This window comes from Bos grunniens, chromosome 8 (genome assembly GCF_055505025.1).
Source record: "Bos grunniens cultivar Pamir isolate PY7600 chromosome 8, Bosgru_T2T1.0, whole genome shotgun sequence".
Taxonomy (NCBI): domain Eukaryota; kingdom Metazoa; phylum Chordata; class Mammalia; order Artiodactyla; family Bovidae; genus Bos; species Bos grunniens.
The window spans coordinates 57,940,617-57,958,481 of record NC_141172.1 but is presented as its reverse complement, the minus strand read 5'-3'; the positions used below and the strand labels follow the sequence as shown (position 1 = coordinate 57,958,481).

General features: G+C 49.5%; 2 protein-coding genes across 7 annotated transcripts; both read left to right on the top strand.

Annotated features, from left to right (window-relative positions):
- The first annotated feature begins 548 nt into the window (after positions 1–548).
- Positions 549–3,742, top strand: STOML2 (stomatin like 2). The gene is made up of 10 exons (XM_086415732.1): positions 549–625; positions 865–1,002; positions 1,471–1,570; positions 1,688–1,746; positions 1,829–1,930; positions 2,073–2,207; positions 2,357–2,501; positions 2,622–2,701; positions 2,931–3,059; positions 3,462–3,742. The coding sequence occupies exons 1-10, from the start codon at positions 581–583 to the stop codon at positions 3,597–3,599; spliced, it is 1,071 nt and encodes a 356-aa protein (XP_086271858.1). The 5' UTR covers positions 549–580; the 3' UTR covers positions 3,600–3,742.
- A 5,205-nt stretch (positions 3,743–8,947) lies between these two features.
- On the top strand, positions 8,948–16,642 carry PIGO (phosphatidylinositol glycan anchor biosynthesis class O). 6 transcript variants are annotated; one of them, XR_015169817.1, is made up of 11 exons: positions 8,948–8,989; positions 9,983–10,523; positions 11,096–11,239; positions 11,428–11,551; positions 11,861–12,020; positions 12,348–12,527; positions 12,776–14,345; positions 14,839–15,042; positions 15,253–15,467; positions 16,073–16,143; positions 16,296–16,642. XR_015169817.1 is itself a non-coding variant. In XM_086415697.1 (11 exons), the coding sequence occupies exons 2-11, from the start codon at positions 10,013–10,015 to the stop codon at positions 16,555–16,557; spliced, it is 3,396 nt and encodes a 1,131-aa protein (XP_086271823.1). In that variant the 5' UTR covers positions 8,948–8,989; positions 9,983–10,012; the 3' UTR covers positions 16,558–16,642. The 6 variants fall into 6 exon arrangements, 4 of the variants coding, with proteins under 4 accessions (XP_086271823.1, XP_086271825.1, XP_086271824.1 ...); XM_086415697.1 differs by having other exon boundaries at positions 12,776–14,300; XM_086415699.1 differs by having other exon boundaries at positions 8,948–9,500; positions 9,983–10,048; positions 12,776–14,300.
- The last annotated feature ends 1,223 nt before the right edge of the window (positions 16,643–17,865 follow it).

Here is a 17,865-nt window from a genome sequence, read left to right as displayed (position 1 = left end):
AAAAGCTATGGTGCCTTGGGAAAAGATGGGAGAGAAATCTCAGTCCAATCACTGTTAGGCCCAATCACCATGGCAACTGGAATGGGGTCAGTCCCCAGTGGGAGGGCTGGGTACAACACAGCAGGACTACCAGAGAATGTCACCATGGCAACCTTGGCTCTGAGGCAGCGCCAGTCGCCTGGTCGCTATGGTGACAGATGGGGCGATAATACGCTCAGAAGGGTAAACTGAGTCTCCAGTGGGGGTAAAGAACTCTGGGAGGCTTATCTGGGCCACCTACACGTGGGAAATAGCCTCCAGTTGGTCACTGTGTTGGGAAGCTTGGGCTTGTTCAGAGAGAACAAGAACCTTCGGCCTTGGGCGCTCTCTGGAAGATCTGGGTCTCACCTGGAGCAACTTGACTCACGCTTCTGCCAAGTAACGCTGATTGGCTGAGTATGGGAGGGGGAGGGGAAAGAGGAAGACCGGAAGTACATCCGGGGGAGTGGAAATACGGGAGGAAAGGCTCAGGTCCGGACATCTAGAGCGACCGCTCTGCTACGCGTCTCGTTGGTTCCGGAGGTCCCTGTGGCCGTGGGAAATGCTGGCGCGCGCGGCGCGGGGGACTGGGGCCCTTTTGCTGAAGGTGAGTGCGAGGCATCCTTTTCTAAGGATCAGGCCAGAAATCACCTGGGTCTTCAACTGGGAATGGGCCAGATTCTAAGTTTGGGGAGAGAACTGAGGTCGGAGGTTATGGTACTCACATGAGTCCCTCTCCGAGAACCCTTTAGGGTTGTGGTTTAGGAACTTGACTCCCGGACGGGCGCCGAAAGGGGCGGGCTGCCTGGCTGGCTGGGCCTCTGCAAATCCCCTTCTTCCTTTCAGGGCTCCGTCCAGGCTTCTGCCCGCGCTCCGCGCCGCGCCTCCTCTGGATTGCCCCGAAACACCGTGGTCCTGTTTGTGCCACAGCAGGAGGCCTGGGTGGTGGAGCGAATGGGCCGATTCCACCGGATCCTGGAGCCTGTGAGAACCTCTTCTGCCCACCACGGGCCAGCCTGAATCCCAATTCCCTCACGACATGGGGGGATGGGGTGAGACCTTGGTGGGGCCTGCCTTCGCCTTTGGCTTCTAACACCCTAGACCAAACCCGGCAGGGCCCAGACTGTTGACCGTCATACCCATCTTACCACCTTTTCCTATTGCCCTAGCATCCCACAGGCCCCATGTTGGGAATCTCTTCTGTTTACCCTCTCAGTTCCACCTGTCTGCATGGAGAAGGCTACTCTGCTGGCTCCTGTTCCCTTAATTTTCCCTTCCATTCGAAGATCCAGCCTGACATTTCTACCCTTACCTTCCTATCTATCAGTGTCATCCCAAGTCTTCTGTTTTCTGGGCAGAATCTATATTGATTGCCTACCCACTCCAGGCCTAGCTTAGATTCCAACCCTACAGTCCCACGTCCTTCTGAAGACCTATGACTCTTCTTCCCAGGGCTTGAATATCCTCATCCCTGTGTTGGACCGGATCCGATATGTGCAGAGTCTCAAGGAAATTGTCATCAACGTGCCTGAGCAGTCTGCTGTGACACTTGGTGAGGGGTGCGGGGTGACACGGGTTCTCTGAGGCCGTTAGGCCATGGTGGCAGGAGAAAGAGCTCATTGGAACCCAGGGGCCTGACCTTCTTTCTCTCCTGCTCCCGCACCTACAGACAATGTAACACTGCAAATTGATGGAGTCCTTTACCTCCGAATCATGGACCCCTACAAGGTATCTACCTTTGCAGCTCCTGAGTTGCTCTCCTTCCTAAAATCCTGCCCCAAGCCACTTACAGTCTCCATGCCCCTTTCAGGCAAGCTATGGTGTGGAAGACCCTGAGTATGCTGTCACCCAGCTAGCTCAGACAACCATGAGATCAGAGCTCGGCAAACTCTCTCTGGACAAAGTCTTCCGGGTAAGGCGATCTGAGCCAGAGTTAGGGTTTGAGGACTCATACCTGGCACTCAGTCCTTTCTGGGATCAGTCTCTGGACCTTCTTCACCTAGCCTCCTGATAGGTGAGTTGAGGCCATGGAACTTCCACCTCTCGTCCTCCAGGAGCGGGAGTCCCTCAATGCTAGCATCGTGGATGCCATCAACCAGGCTGCCGACTGCTGGGGCATCCGCTGCCTCCGTTATGAGATCAAGGATATCCATGTACCACCCCGGGTGAAGGAGTCCATGCAGATGCAGGTGGAGAACGGGGGGAGTGGGGAAGACTACTTGAGGAGACTCCAGTTGCATGGGAAACCTGGACCCTCTTCCTTACTGAAATGGGTCCAACTGCAGATTGGTGTCAGGTCTTTCTTTTACTCTGGTTTCTCGTTGCTTGGGGCTTCTAGGTGGAGGCAGAGCGGCGGAAACGGGCCACAGTTCTAGAGTCTGAGGGGACTCGAGAGTCAGCCATCAACGTGGCAGAGGGAAAGAAGCAGGCACAGATCCTGGCCTCCGAGGCAGAGAAGGCTGAACAAATAAATCAGGCAGCAGGTCAGCAGAGGGTAGAGGCTGAGGGATGAACAGGGTGTGGGTCTTTGAAGGTTGGTAAGGACAGAAGCTTTGGGGTACCCTGACCTCATAGATCAAGGTCTGTCTCTTCTTTTCTTTCAGGAGAGGCCAGTGCAGTTCTGGCCAAGGCCAAGGCTAAAGCTGAAGCTATTCGCATCTTGGCTGCAGCTCTGACACAACATGTGAGAGGCTCCTGGGTGGGAGTAGGGATGGGATTTGGCAATAGAAGGGGTTCTCTCTTCTACCCTGGGGGAAATTCTTGCTTTTTTCGGTTCCATTGAGCCGCATTCTGTGATCTCTTGTATTGTGATTTGCACGTCCTCTTTCTAGGAACCTGATTTCTCTCTACTTTCTTCCTTCCTTCCCCTCCAAGTCTGTGATCTCTGATTTTTATCCTCCTTGTGGGCACAGAATGGAGATGCAGCAGCTTCACTGACTGTGGCCGAGCAGTACGTCAGCGCGTTCTCTAAACTGGCCAAGGACTCCAACACCATCCTGCTGCCCTCCAACCCCGGCGACGTTACCAGTATGGTGGCTCAGGTTAGAGTGCCCTGAGGACCCAGCACAGCACCAGTGCCAGAGACCAAGACCGTCCCGCCACCATCGTCACTTCCACCATAGAGACTTTTAGAGTGCCCTGAGACCTACACCTCTCTTCGTCCCCTGAATGAGACACTCCACTCATCCCTGATGGAAGGAAACCCCTTGAGACATCCTTTTTTTTGCAGATACCTGTATTAGCATTTTGAGGGTGACCCCGCGCTGGGAGTGTGTAACATTCCTAGAATAGACTCCAAAACTTTTAAGACTGAGGCTTAAGAGAGAGAAAGGGAAAACAAGTTTACTGGCCCCAGCTCTCCCTTCTTCCTTTGAGCCATTGGTGTGTTGGGCTGTGCCTCCTGCCACGTGTCCTGATGGCTGTCTCTCTGACCCTCTCCTTAGGCCATGGGTGTGTATGGGGCCCTCACCAAAGCCCCGATACCGGAAGCCCAGGACTCAGTCTCCAGCAGGAGCAGCAGAGATGTCCGGAGCACAGATGCGAGTCTGGATGAGGAACTTGATCGAGTCAAGCTGAGTTAATGGAGCTGGGCTTGGGCAGGGAGGTGGGGGACAGGGAAGCAGCACTGCCAGACTCTGGTTCTAGCCTCCCTGCCAAGATTTTGGTTATTATTTTTTTATTTGAACTTTAATCATGTAATAAACTGGCCAATGGCAAACTGAAACTGTCCTCTTTGCTTGGGGAATGAAGTTGGGAAAGTTACCAGTGTTTTCCTTGGATGACTTCTGCCAACCTCCAGTCCTGTCAGGTCTTGGGAACCGATTCCTCCGTGAATAAGAATGAACCTCGTGTCAGTCATCCTGCCTGTCTTCAGGAGAAGCTGTGGGATATAGTGGAAGGATTAAGCCATATGTCTACCAAACTGCCAGCTGGGGAGAGTAGTCCCCCCTCTTGCTAAGTGTGGGGCTGTGAATTTGAGCAAGTATTGGGGTTTTATTAAAGGGAAAGAGGACTGCCCTTGTAGAGTAGTGCTGCCTAATGCTCATCGGGTCCTCGGGGACCAAGGACACTCATTCGTTCATTCAAAGACATTGAATCATGTCTACCATGTGCCAAGCTCAATGTTAGACATAGGTTACAAAAGAACCCAAACCCAGTCATCCCTGTTTCACAGGAAGCAGACTGAGGTACAAAGTGATGCGTGCTGAGGTGGAGGAAAGTTCTGGCTGAGGGATCCTGTGGGGAGGAGCATGTCACTGTGGGCAGCAAGGTTACTAACCCTGCCACTGGGCTCAGGCTGGAAAAACTGATGGACTCATCAGATGATGGTTTGGGACTAAGATATGCAAAGATCCATGGCTCCAAAGAAGTTAGAACTTCTGGCTGAAGGGTGGGGTATTAAGGGATGTGACTGTGTGGCAAAGGCCAAATCTCAGGGAGATAGGGTCCTGAAAGCTTGGACTTTATCGAGGGGAGGCTGATGCATAGGCGTGAAGGGTTTTTTCCCCTTCCCATGAAGAATTTTAAGACGATTAAGGTAATCAGTGTTTAGATAGAGCCGCCCTGCTGCTATGTGGTCAGGGGATCTGAAAGAGATGGGAGGCTGGAAGGACAGTAAGAGGGCTGCCTCAGTGGTCCTAGAGGGTTAACAGAGAAGGGGCTTTGGGGATGAAGGCAGAGGGATATTTCAAAATATTTCTGAATTAGAATTTATTTATCCATTTAATAACTGCTTATTGAATCCCAACTATACGCCAGGAATAGAGGATACAGTAATAAAATTTCCTACTCTCAATGAACTTACATTCTATTTGGAGGGGACAAATCGTTAATAAGATGCTGATGAGTTGTGCTACAGAGGAAATTAAAGGAAGGGAGATGGTGAACTTGATGGGGCTGTAACATTAAGTAGCGTGTTGCAGGAAGCCTCACTGATGGTGCATTTAAGCTTAGACATGGAGATGAGGGGAAGAGACACCTGGCCATCTGGGAGTAAAGCTAACAGGAGATTGCAGACACACCTAAGGCAGAGAGTGGCTGCCTTACTGGGAAGAGCTAGGAGCTGCAGTGGATGGGACACAGTTCGGGAAATAAAGGGCAGCTAGATGAATCAGATAAGGAGGTGGGGAGAGGGTGTGTAGATTGCTAGGGCCACTAAAATCATTTGGGCTCAACTCTGAGATGAGAAACCACTGGAGAGGTTTTCTGTTTTGTTTTAAATGGTAGTTTTTCTGAGATAATTCACATACACTGCAATTCACCTGCTTCAAGTGTGAATTCAATAATGTGTAATATGTTCATATGTCGTGCAAATGTCACAGTCGAACATTTTCATCACTGCTCTCCCATTCCCACCCTGCCACAAAACCCGGTGCCCATCAGCAGTCATTCCTCTCTCCCCTGGGCCCTAGACAACCACTAATTTACTTTCTGTGTCTGTAGCTTTATGTATTCTTATAAATGGGAAAAGTACGTGCTAGTTTGTGATAGGTTTTTTCCTACTTAGCATGTTTTTAAGGTTCGTTCATGTAGCAGCATGTAACCACTTGTAATACTTTATCTTTCTTTTTTAATTGGCAAACAATATTCTGTTGTATAGATATAACATATTTTGTTCGTCCATTCATCAGTGAAGGCCATTTGGGATGTTTTCACCTTTTGGCTATTATGATAAGGCTACTGTGAACCTTCATGTGCACATTTTTGTGTGGCCACATGTTTTTCCTTTCCCTTGGGTATATACCTACAAGCGGAATTGTTGGGTTATATGGTAAGTCTGTTTAACCTTCTGAAGAACTGCCAAACTTTTCAAAAGCTGATGTACCATTTTACAATTCCAACTGCAGTTGGACCATTCAGTTCAGTTCAGTTCAGTTCAGTTGCTCAGTCGTGTCCGACTCTTTGCGACCCCATGAATCGCAGCACGCCAGGCCTCCCTGTCCATCACCAACTCCCGGAGTTAACTCAGACTCACGTCCATCGAGTCAGTGATGCCATCCAGCCATCTCATCCTCTGTCGTCCCCTTCTCCTCTTGCCCCCAATCCCTCCCAGCATCAGAGTCTTTTCCAATGAGTCAACTCTTCACATGAGGTGGCCAAAGTACTGGAGTTTCAACTTTAGCATCATTCCTTCCAAAGAAATCCTAGGGCTGATCTCCTTCAGAATGGACTGGTTGGATCTCCTTGCAGTCCAAGGGACTCTCAAGAGTCTTCTCCAACACCACAGTTCAAAAGCATCAATTCTTTGGCACTCAGCTTTCTTCACAGTCCAACTCTCACATCCATACATGACAGTATGACCTAAATCAAATCCCTTATAATTATACAGTGGAAGTGAGAAATAGATTTAAGGGACTAGATCTGATAGATAGAGTGCCTGATGAACTATGGATGGAGGTTTGTGACATTGTACAGGAGACAGGGATCAAGACCATCCCCAAGAAAAAGAAATGCAAAAAAGCAAAATGACTGTCTGAGGAGGCCTTACAAATAGCTGTGAAAAGTAAAGGAGAAAGAAAAGATATACCCATTTGAATGCAGAGTTCCAAAGAATAACAACAAGAGATAAGAAAGCCTTCCTCAGCAATCAATGCAAAGAAATAGAGGAAAATAACAGAATAGGAAAGACTAGAAATCTCTTCAAGAAAATTAGAGATACCAAGGGAACATTTCATGCAAAGATGGGCTCAATAAAGGACAGAAATGGTATGGACCTAACAGAAGCAGAAGATATTAAGAAGAAGTGGCAAGAAAACACAGAAAAACTGTACAAAAAAGATCTTCACGACCCAGATAATCACAATGGTGTGATCACTCACCTAGAACCAGACATCCTGGAATGTGAAGTCAAGTGGGCCTTAGGAAGTATCACTATGAACAAAGCTAGTAGAGGTGATGGAATTCCAGTTGAATTATTTCAAATCCTAAAAGATGATGCTGTGAAAGTGCTGCACTCAATATGCCAGCAAATTTGGAAAACTCAGCAGTGGCCACAGGACTGGAAAAGGTCAGTTTTCATTCCAATCCCAAAGAAAGGCAGTGCCAAAGAATGCTCAAACTACCGCACAATTGCACTCATCTCACATGCTAGTAAAGTAATGCTCAAAATTCTCCAAGGCAGGCTTCAGCAATACATGAACTGTGAACTTCCAGATGTTCAACCTGGATTTAGAAAAGGCAGAGGAACCAGAGATCAAATTGCCAACATCCGCTGGATCATCGAAAAAACAACAGAGTTCCAGAAAACATCTGTTTCTGCTTTATTGACTATGCCAAAGCCTTTGACTATGTGGATCACAATAAACTGTGGAAAATTCTGAAAGAGATGGGCATACCAGACCACCTGACCTCCCTCTTGAGGAACCTGTATGGAGGTCAGGAAGCAACAGTTAGGACTGGACATGAAATAACAGACTGCTTCCAAGTAGGAAAAGGAGTACATCAAGGCTGTATATTGTCACCCTGCTTATTTAACTTATATGCAGAGTACATCATGAGAAACACTGGGCTGGAAGAAGCACAAGCTGGAATCAAGATTGCTCGGAGAAATATCAATAACCTCAGATATGCAGATGACACCACCCTTATGGCAGAAAGTGAAGAGGAACTAAACGCCTCTTGATGAAAGTGAAAGTGGAGAGTGAAAAAGTTGGCTTAAAGCTCAACATTCAGAAAACGAAGATCATGGCACGTGGTCCCATCACTTCATGGCAAATAGATGGGGAAACAGTGAGAACAGTGGCTGATTTTATTTGGGGGGGCTCCAAAATCACTCCAGATGGTGACTGCAGCCATGAAATTAAAAGACGCTTACTCCTTGGAAGGAAAGTTATGACCAACCTAGACAGCATATTAAAAAGCAGAGATATTACTTTGTCAACAAAGATCCATCTAGCCAAGGCTATGGTTTTTCCAGTAGTCGTATGGATGTGAGAGTTGGACTATAAAGAAAACTGAGCCCCGAAGAATTGATGCTTTTGAACTGTGGTGTTGGAGAAGACTCCCAAGAGTCCCTTGGACTGCAAGGAGATCCAACCAGTTCATCCTAAAGGAAATCAGTCCTGGGTGTTCATTGGAAGGACTGATGTTGAAGCTGAAACTCCAATATTTTGGCCACCTGATGTGAAGAGCTGACTCATTTGAAAAGACCCTGATGCTGGCAAAGATTGAAGGCAGGAAGAGAAGGGGACAACAGAGGATGAGATGGTTAGATGGCATCACCAACTCAATGGACATGAGTTCGGGTAAACTCCAGGAGTTGGTGATGGACAGGGAGGCCTGGCGTGCTGCGGTTCACGGGGTTGCAAAGAGTTGGATACGACTGAGCAACTGAACTGAATTGAACTGAATTGAACTTTCTTCACATCCATACCAATACTGGTTATAGCTATCCTCCTGGGTTTGAAGTGATATGTCCAACATTTTGCTGATGGCTAATAATATTGAGCATCTTCTAATGTGTTAATTGGTCATTCATGTATCTTCTTTGGAGAAATGTCTATTCATATCCTTTGCTCAATTTTGAATTGATTGTCTTTTTATTAATGAGTTGTAAGATTCAGTGAAAAACTTGGGAAGGATGAATAATAAAAGCTATCGTTTGGAGTCAGCTTGGCAAAAAAGAAGAAATAAATATTATCCCTATTTTACAGACGAGATAATGTCCAATAATGATAATCAGTGGCAGAGCTAGGTTTCAAGCTAAGTTTGGCTTCAGAAGCCTAAATCTTAGTCTTAACCAAGAATGGACAGTGGTTCCCTCAACTCTTGTAGCTTAATGCCTTGCCCCGGATTCTAAATTACTATAATCTCCCATTAAACTCCTCAGGCCAGCCCGGCGTTCCTTGCCGAACTTCCTCGGAGGCGCCAGCAGATGGCGACGAAGACCCCTGCGGGTCGCTCTATCCGTCGCATGCACCTCTGTGGTGCCGGGCCGCAGGCGCCGTCGCTGCACTTCCGGGCGCCATTCAAGGTGAGGCAGGGGCTCCCCAAACACCCTTACTCTTGCTTTTCCCCAAAATTAGGGACCCGTCTACCCCACTCACAGAGCTCGAAGTCTGGCGGGCCCATACCCGGTCAAGGTGTCCAGCTGGAGGCCGGACAGCCATCGGAGGAGGCAAAGTCATCTGGACGTCTGGGTCCCAGCGAGGCCCAACCGCCTTAAGACCTCGCGCTTCTGCCCTGCTGAGCCGGGTCGCGCTTTTCGTCTGGCTATCCTGGGTGTCCGGAAGCGGAGTACGACTCCTAATTCCCCGCCAGGCGGCGCCGTCAGCCTGGCCTGGATTCCCCTGTGGCTGTGAGCCTTGGCCACCCCAGGGGTGTTGAAATTGGCGAGCAGAGAGGAGAAGCGGGCTGTCGGAAAGCAGTCTACCACTTGGAATAAGTTTTCCCCTGGATTGTGTTTTCCATCATTAAGATCTCCTGAAGTACATATACAAATTCTTATGCTCCACCCTCAAAGATCCTGATTCCGGGGATCTCGGGTGACGTTTTTTATTTAATTTTACTTTTGGCTGCCCTGGGTCTTCCTTGCTTTGCGTGGGCTTTCTTTCCTTGGAGTGAGTAGGGGCTGCTCTTCCTTGCAGTGCCTGCTCTCATTGTGGTGGCTTCTCTCGTTAGGGAGCACTGGGCTCTAGAGTTCAGGCTCAGGAGTTGTGGTGCACGGGTATGTGGAATCTCCCCCGACCAGGGATACCACCCGTGGCCCCTGTGTTGACACGTGGATTCTTAAGCACTGGACCATCAAGGAAGTCTGAAAGTCAGCACTTTTAAAACACCCACTCCAGGTTGATGCTGGTAGTCTGCACACCTCACTTTCAGAAACTCTCATATAACTGATGGAGAGGAACACTACATTGGGTTGGCTATGGGACTCTTTATCTTCAGGAGAGCTTCCAAGAGGAAGTGATTCTAACAGGTCTTTGTACTGAGAGACTAGTATATCTACTGGTTCTTTGCCTCACAGTTATGAATTCCCTCTCCTGCCGCTACCAGGATGCAGAAGATCTCAGTGCTGCTTTTCCTGGCCTGGGTGAGCTTCCTCTTCTACGCCGGCATTGCTCTCTTCACCAGTGGCTTCCTGCTCACCCGTTGGGAGCTCACCAACCATAGCAGCTGTCAAGAGCCCCCAGGCCCTGGAGCCCTGCCATGGGGGGGCCGAGGGGAACCCGGGGCCTGCTGGATGGCTTCCCGATTCTCTCGGCTCGTGTTGGTGGTGATAGATGCTCTGCGATTTGACTTTGCCCAGCCCCAGCGCTCACCTGTTTCTGGGGAGCCTCCTGTCTCCCTGCCTTTCCTAGGTAAAATGGGCTTCTTGCAGAGACTCCTGGAAAGTCAGCCCCACCATGCCAGGCTCTACCAAGCCAAGGCTGACCCCCCGACCACCACCATGCAGCGCCTCAAGGCCTTAACCACCGGCTCACTGCCTACCTTTGTTGATGCTGGCAGTAATTTTGCCAGCAGCGCCATAGTGGAAGATAATCTCATTAAGCAGCTTTCCAGTACAGGTTAGTCCTCTTTGGAGTCCAGGAGTACCTTGGCAAATTTCTTTAGAAGTCAGAGAATCAGAACTTTGGGTGCCTAGCTGCATGTTTGACTAGCTAGTACAGGAAGGAGAAAGAGACCACAGCCCTGCCTGCAGGGAGCACGGGTGCAGGCTGTGTCCTGGAGTTTCTAATCTGCACGGGGTATTGATTTTACTTTTGGGGAGCTCTTGGTCAAGGGGCATGGGAGAGATGAAGAGTTGTGGGTCTGGTATCCTCACAAAGTGTGGAGGAGAAAGAGAATCCAGGCTCTGTCCACTCATTGACTGGGAAAAAGCAAGATGCACCCAGGAAAAACAGAGCAGCCAAGATAGAGCCAGGGTCTGAGGACTAGCAGAGCCTTTTATAGGAACAAGTAGTAAGAAATCTGGGTGGAGTATTGTTGTTAGGGAAAGCTTCCTGGTAGAAAGTGGTAGGCCTCAAAGGATAGAGTTGTTGAATGAACGGCTGTGCCTTAGAGTGCACGGTTGGGAATTCTGATAGATCTTTAAAAGGCCTCTCCTCTTCCTCCTCCCCTGACTCCTATGTCCCTGCAGGAAGACGTGTGGTCTTCATGGGAGATGAAACCTGGAATGATCTTTTCCCTGGAGTTTTCTCCCAAGCTTTATTCTTCCCATCCTTCAATGTCAGAGACCTAGAGACAGTGGACAATGGCATCATGAAACACCTCTATCCAACCAGTGAGCATGGGGTCCAAGGCAGGCCTGACCAAGACTGGGCGGTGGGGAGGGCTGTGTCAGTTACATATTCTGAACCTACCATGGATGCAGTGGCCTGGGCCTGTGTCCTTGGACGTAGGAACATCAGAGCCTGGCTGGGGTTGAAGAGTGAGCCTCAATCCCATGTGCTCAGGTTCTCTCCTTCACAGTGGACAGTGACGAATGGGACGTGCTGATTACTCACTTCCTGGGTGTGGATCACTGTGGCCACAAGCATGACCCTTACCATCCTGAAATGGCTAAGAAACTTACTCAAATGGATAAAATGATCCAGTGAGTGTGGGATTTTGGCTGGGGGAATGGGTTTGTGTCTGAGATGATATGTGGTCCCAAAAGAAAAAAATCCTTATTTGGGGTCCCTTTCTTGGTTGAATTCTGTCTTTAGGCTTTTCTCTGACACTAGTGGTCTCATCCATTTTGAGTAACTCAGTGTGTGGTTTCGGGCAGTAGGGTTGGTGCTAAAGAAGTGTCTTTTTGCCAGATGTCTAGGCCCCACTAATGGAGTTATGGCTGGGGGTAAATGGGCCCCTGAAAAAATATTTATCTCTCCCTACCTCCTGACACATTTCTTGATCCCCCCAGGGGACTTGTGAAGCGTCTGAAGAACGACACACTGCTGGTGGTGACTGGGGACCATGGGATGACCATCAGTGGGAACCATGGAGGAGAGAGTGAGCTGGAAACCTCAGCTGCACTTTTTCTATATAGTCCCAGAGCTCTCTTCCCCAGCGCTCCTGCAGAGGTAAGGCCTGAGATGTGCTTTGTGTGGTTTCCTGCTATTCAACTTGCATCATGATCATAGCATTCTTGTGGATCTCTCCATTTTAATCCCCCAAATTCATGACCTTGGGTATCCTTCACTCTTGTTTCCTGCCTAAGTCCCCTATGTCTTCCACTCCAAACACTGATCTTACCTCTTTTTTTTTTGGCTGCTCTACATGGCATGAGGAATCTTAGTTTACTGACCAAGGATTGAACCTATTCTCCCTGCAGTAGAATCACAGAGTCTTAACCACTGGGCCAGGAAGTCCTCTTTGGTGAACCCGTTGACCCCATCCCTGTTCTCTAGGAGCCAGAGATAATTCCTCAAATCAGCCTTGTACCTACGCTGGCCCTGCTGCTGGGCCTGCCCATCCCATTTGGAAACATCGGGGAGGTGATAGCTGAGGTGTTCTCAGAGATCGAAGACTCCCAGCCTCGCTTCTCCGCTCTGGCCCAAGCCTCAGCTCTGCATCTCAATGCCCAGCAGGTAAGTAATGGGCTGGGCTTCCAGGTGACAGAGTTAAGTTGGGCATGGGAGAATCATAATGACCCACTTGATTATCCCTTGTTCAGTCTTAATCACACATTCCATAGCCATATCCTCCCTCTCCCTCTGTCCTAGAGAGATTTTGGGATCCTGATTTCCAGGTACCCTCTTTGGTAGTACCTATCTTTGCCCGCGTCCCAATTTATGTCTCTGAGCTTCTCCCCTTGGCCTCTGATCTTTTTTGCCAGGTGTCCCGATTTCTTCACACCTACTCAGCCACTGCTCAGGACCTTCAAGTTCAGGAGCTGCATCGATTGCAGAAGCTCTTCTCCAAGGCTTCTGCTGACTACCAGCGACTTCTGCAGAGCCCCCAGGGGGCTGAGGCAGTGCTCCAAACTGTGATTCCTGAGCTGCAGCAGTTCCTGCGGGGAGTTCGGGCCATGTGCATTGAGTCTTGGGCTCGTTTTTCTCTGGTCCGCATGGCAGGGGGTGCTGCTCTTCTGGCTGCTACCTGCTTTCTTTGCCTACTGGTATCCCAGTGGGCAACATCCCCAGCCTTCTATTTCGGCCCTCTCCTAAAACCCACAGCCTCGGGTCTGAGTGGCGCCATGGTGTGTGCTGGACTCCTGGCATCTACTGGGCTGAAGCTGGATTCCATGGTTCTAGGGGCCATGGCTGCAGTGGGCTCACTCCTGCCTTTTCTGTGGAAAGCTTGGGCGAGCTGGGGATCGAAAAGGCCCCTGGCCTCTCTCCTTCCCATGCCCGGGCCAGTCCTGTTACTCCTGCTCATTCGCTTTGCTGGTTTCTTCTCTGATAGCTATATTATAACCGAAGCCAGGGTTGCCCCCTTCCTTTTGATCTCGCTCATCTTGCTCCTGGTTGCCCGACTTCACTGGGAGGGCAAGCTGCTGCCACCTAAGCTACTCTCGATACCTCGCCTTGGCTTTTTGACTCCAGCAGGTCCCCCGCAATACAGTGCCATGCATGCCGTGGGACTTGGAGTTGGGTTGCTTTTATGTATAAGGCTAGCTGGACTTTTTTATCGCTGCCATGAAGAGACACCTGTTTGTAGCTCCTCTCCCTTGCTGAGTCCCTTGCGATCCACAGTGGATGGTCGAACCAAGAATTTGTGGTATGGAGCTTGTGTCGGGGCGCTGGTGGCCCTGTTAGCCTCTGTGCGGCTGTGGCTTCACTGCTATGGTAATCTCAAGAGCCCTGAGCCCCCTGTGCTCTTTGTGCGCTGGGGTCTGCCCCTAATGGGACTGGGCACTGCTGCCTACTGGGCATTGGCATCAGGGGCAGATGAAGCACCCCCGCGTCTCCGGGCCCTGGTCTCTGGGGCATCAGTTATGTTGCCTCGGGCTGTGGCAGGGTTGGCCGCTTCAGGGCTCATGCTGCTGCTCTGGAGGCCTGTGACAGTGCTGGTGAAGGCCACAACAGGTGCTCCAAGGACCAGGACTGTCCTCACTCCCTTCTCAGGTCCCCCCACTTCTCAGGCTGACCTGGATTATGTGGTTCCTCAAATCTACCGACACATACAAGAGGAGTTCCGGGGCCGGCTAGAGAGGACCAAATCTCAGGGTCTGCTGACGGTGGCTGCCTATCAGTTGGGGAGCGTCTACTCAGCTGCTGTGGTTACGGCCCTTACCCTCTTGGCCTTCCCACTTCTGCTATTGCATGCAGAGCGCATTAGCCTTGTGTTCCTGCTTCTGTTTCTGCAGAGCTTCCTTCTCCTGCATCTGCTTGCTGCCGGGATACCCATCACCACCCCTGGTAAATACATGTCTCAGTCCTGATTCATCCACGGACAGTAGGGATGTAAGTTCGGCCCCTCTTATCTTTAGGGAGGTGTTGCTCCTCAGGATCTTCACCTTGATACAGGGTCTCACACCTCCCAGTCAAGAGGGTCTTCCTGATGTCTTCTCCCTTATCTACTGTAGCCAACTGAACCCTCACATTGACTTTCAGGGCCAGCAGAATTCATGGAGGAGATAGACACACAGTACTCTAAGACTCAGTTTTTATGGAAATGCTGCACCCTCATGAGTGCATTTCCGGATTTTCCAGTGATAAGAGATAGTAAACTGTGTGTATATGAGAGAAAGAAGTTGACCACAGATTAGAGCAGGGGGCTTTGTGCCAGGGAGGGAATTAGAATAACAGAGTGTTGATTATTAGAAGGTTGGGGTGTTGGGGATGTGTGTATGTAGGAGACTTAGCACTGAGGTGGTAGTTGTGTGTGACCTCGGGGCAGTGGGCTGTGGGGTAGGGAGTGGGACATGACTGTAAAGAGGCATATCTGTTCCCCCAGGTCCTTTTACTGTGCCATGGCATGCAGTTTTTGCATGGGCCCTCATGGCCACACAGACCTTCTATACCACCGGCCACCAGCCTGTCTTTTCAGCTATCCAATGGCATGCAGCCTTCGTGGGAGTCTCAGAGAGTCGTGACTTTACCTGGCTGTCTGCTTTCCTGGTGGGAGCCAACACCTTTGCCTCCCATATTCTCTTTGCAGGTACTTCCTCATTCCTCCTTTGCTTCCACTGTGGCTTTGTGGAAGGAAAGGAAGCCCCTGCATTTGAGTAGGGAAAGATCATTTTGTTAGATCTTTGGCACCCCTTGGCCTGTGCTGATTGGAGGCTGAGCCAGCTAGAGTACTTGGGGGACAGGGTGACCTGGTCCATGGGTCTTCCCTTGATTCTAGCCCTGCCTTTCTCTGAGGCAGTAGGTTGCCCGTTGCTCCTGCTCTGGCCCTTTCTGTGTGAGAATCAAGGATCCCAGAAGAGGCGGCAGCCCCCAGGAAATGAAGCTGAGGCCAGAGTCAGGCCTGAGGAGGAGCAGGAGCCACGGATGGAAATGCGGCTCCGGGATGCACCTCACCACTTCAGTGCAGCACTGCTGCAGCTGGGCCTCAAGTACCTCTTTGTCCTTGGTATTCAGGTGGGTGCAAGGGACAGATCATGGAGTTAGTGATCTTTTCACATGCGTGGACATCACCTTCTTTCACACTTTGCCAAAACCCTAGGAGAGAGCCTTGATTGAAGCTTAGATAAGTGAAGTAATTTCCCAAAGGCCAGTGACCTCAAATGGTAATACTGAGACTTGAACCTGGGTCTCCATCCTAGTCTTGGATTGTTTCCTCTCTACAGGCTAGATCTGGACTTGATGGTTGCATATGGGGATTACTCCATTGGACAGACTGGAAAAGCTGAGGTGATGGTCAGGATTCTTTCCCAAGCTGTGATAATTAATCTTCCTTTCCTTCAGAGGCAGAGTGTATGGCTCTGACATGCCCTCCACCCTGAGAAGCCGAGCCTGAGTGTTAAGAGACACAGATGAATAGTGCTTGTCCACGGTCACACTGCAAGTCGTAGTAGGGCCAAGAAAAGAATTAGGTTTCCTAACTCTTAGCCCAGAGTTCTTTCCACTGACAGGTACTGCTTTCCTTCCCCTTCCATTCTTCACAGGGGTCTACAGCAACTCTCTACTTGACCCACTTCCTTCTCCCCTTCCCAAATAACTTGACCCCTCCTCTCTTCCCTCAGATTCTGGCCTGTGTCTTGGCAGCCTCCATCCTCCGCAGGCATCTCTTGGTCTGGAAGGTGTTTGCCCCCAAGTGAGTGGATTTGCTTGAGAAATGTTGTTGTGGGGAGGGTGAACTTTGGATTAAACAGTGAACATCCAGAATGGACAAGGTTTTGCCTCAGTGGGGAAAAGACTCTAGATCTACTGTTTGTGTCCTTTGAGATTCTCTACTTTTCTTTGCAGGTTCATTTTTGAGGCCATGGGCTTCATTGTGAGCAGCGTGGGACTTTGTCTAGGCATAGCTTTGGTGATGCGAGTAGATGGTGCTGTGAGCTCCTGGTTCAGGCAGTTAGTTCTGACCCAACAGAAAGCTGGAGAACAATCTAGCCTGGTCTGTACGGGTGCTGGATCATCTGCAAGAAAGGCTCAGCCACACCTCTTACCACCATGCAGCCAGGACCTACTGGCATCTGGGACTTCATTATTTTATAATTCAAGATCATAGTAGAGCCTAATTCCTAACTCCTGCATTGGATACATCTGAGCGACTGAGGGGCTGTCTCCAAAGTGGAATAAAATAATAATGTAAATATATGTGTCTGAGGTATGGGGAAGCCCTGACTGTCCTGTAGGGGATATGAAGAAGTTCTGTCTCCCTTATTCAGGCACAGATGGGATCAGCTGTCTTACGCAGACCTGGCTGCATTTAAGACCCTTTGAGAAGTGGTTGGAGTTGTCTGAATTCACTTCTCCCAACTCTTTGCAAATCGCTACTGTTATTCCACCTGCCATTTCCCTTTGCCATGGGACGTATTTTACTAAATTCTTTTGCTTTGGCTGATAACAGAGCCGCATCATGGGGCACCGACTCACTATCTGAAGCCCCAGTAGTGCTGTGTCTCCTCCTCGACGTGTATTCTTACTTCAGAACACTCTGCCCTTCTCTCCTGTGGAGGCCTCCCTGGATCAGACCTACTTGCCCATCTACCACACCTTGTCCTGTTGATTATTCCTGACTTGGGGCCAAAACCGTATGAATCTGAAGATCCTAAGATGTCTCCAGTGCCCCTCTATGTTGTGTTGAAGTGCTGGCATGAAATCCTCATGGAAATGTCCACCAAAGTAATGGGAAGCAGTTTCTGAGAAGAAGGGTCAGGACTGGGGTTTGAAGTTTGAGGGTGCCCAGAACAGGAAGAGATGTGACCACTTGAAGAGATGAGGTATATGGTTTGCAAATAATTTCTCCCACTTTGTGACTTTTCTTTGAATTTTCTTGTATTTATTTTCTATTGAGAAATCATCTCTGAATTTTTCCCCCCAGTTTTATTGAGATATAATTGACATCACTGTTTAAGGTGTACAGCATAATGGTTTGACTTACATCTTTGATGGTGTCTTTGTGGCAGAGAGGTTTTAATTTTAATCGAGTCCAGTTTATCCATTTTGAGTTGACTTTGTAGATGGCAAGGGTTGCAGTTTGTTTCTTCTTTGCATATGGAGCTCCAGTTCTGTTCCCTCCATTTGTTGAAAGGATTGGGCAGGTACATTTGAGCAGTGCAGGGTGCACAAGCATGGGGCTGCACTGCCAGCTAGTCAGACTGCATGCGGTTGAACAGACTGGTGAGCACGTTGGTGCTTCATGGTGATAGGATGTGCTGATTACCAAGGGTCTCCGTCTCCAGTCAGTTCTTATTTATTTATTTATTTATTTAACTTATGGCTATGCTAGGTCTTTGGTGCTGCACCTAAAATTTCTCTAGTTGACAGGAGCAGGGGCTACTACTCTTCCTTGTGGTGGGCTGGCTTCTCCTTG

Excerpts from the sequence above, each read along its gene's own strand:
- STOML2 (XM_086415732.1), top strand. The coding sequence starts at position 581 with ATGCTGGCGCGCGCGGCGCGGGGGACTGGGGCCCTTTTGCTGAAG. Across the intron at positions 1,747-1,828 it reads GAATCATGGACCCCTACAAG|GCAAGCTATGGTGTGGAAGA; the intron begins GTATCTACCTTT and ends TGCCCCTTTCAG. Across the intron at positions 1,931-2,072 it reads CTCTGGACAAAGTCTTCCGG|GAGCGGGAGTCCCTCAATGC; the intron begins GTAAGGCGATCT and ends CTCGTCCTCCAG.
- PIGO (XM_086415697.1), top strand. The coding sequence starts at position 10,013 with ATGCAGAAGATCTCAGTGCTGCTTTTCCTGGCCTGGGTGAGCTTCCTC. Across the intron at positions 11,240-11,427 it reads GAAACACCTCTATCCAACCA|TGGACAGTGACGAATGGGAC; the intron begins GTGAGCATGGGG and ends TCTCCTTCACAG. Across the intron at positions 15,043-15,252 it reads CTCCCATATTCTCTTTGCAG|TAGGTTGCCCGTTGCTCCTG; the intron begins GTACTTCCTCAT and ends TCTCTGAGGCAG.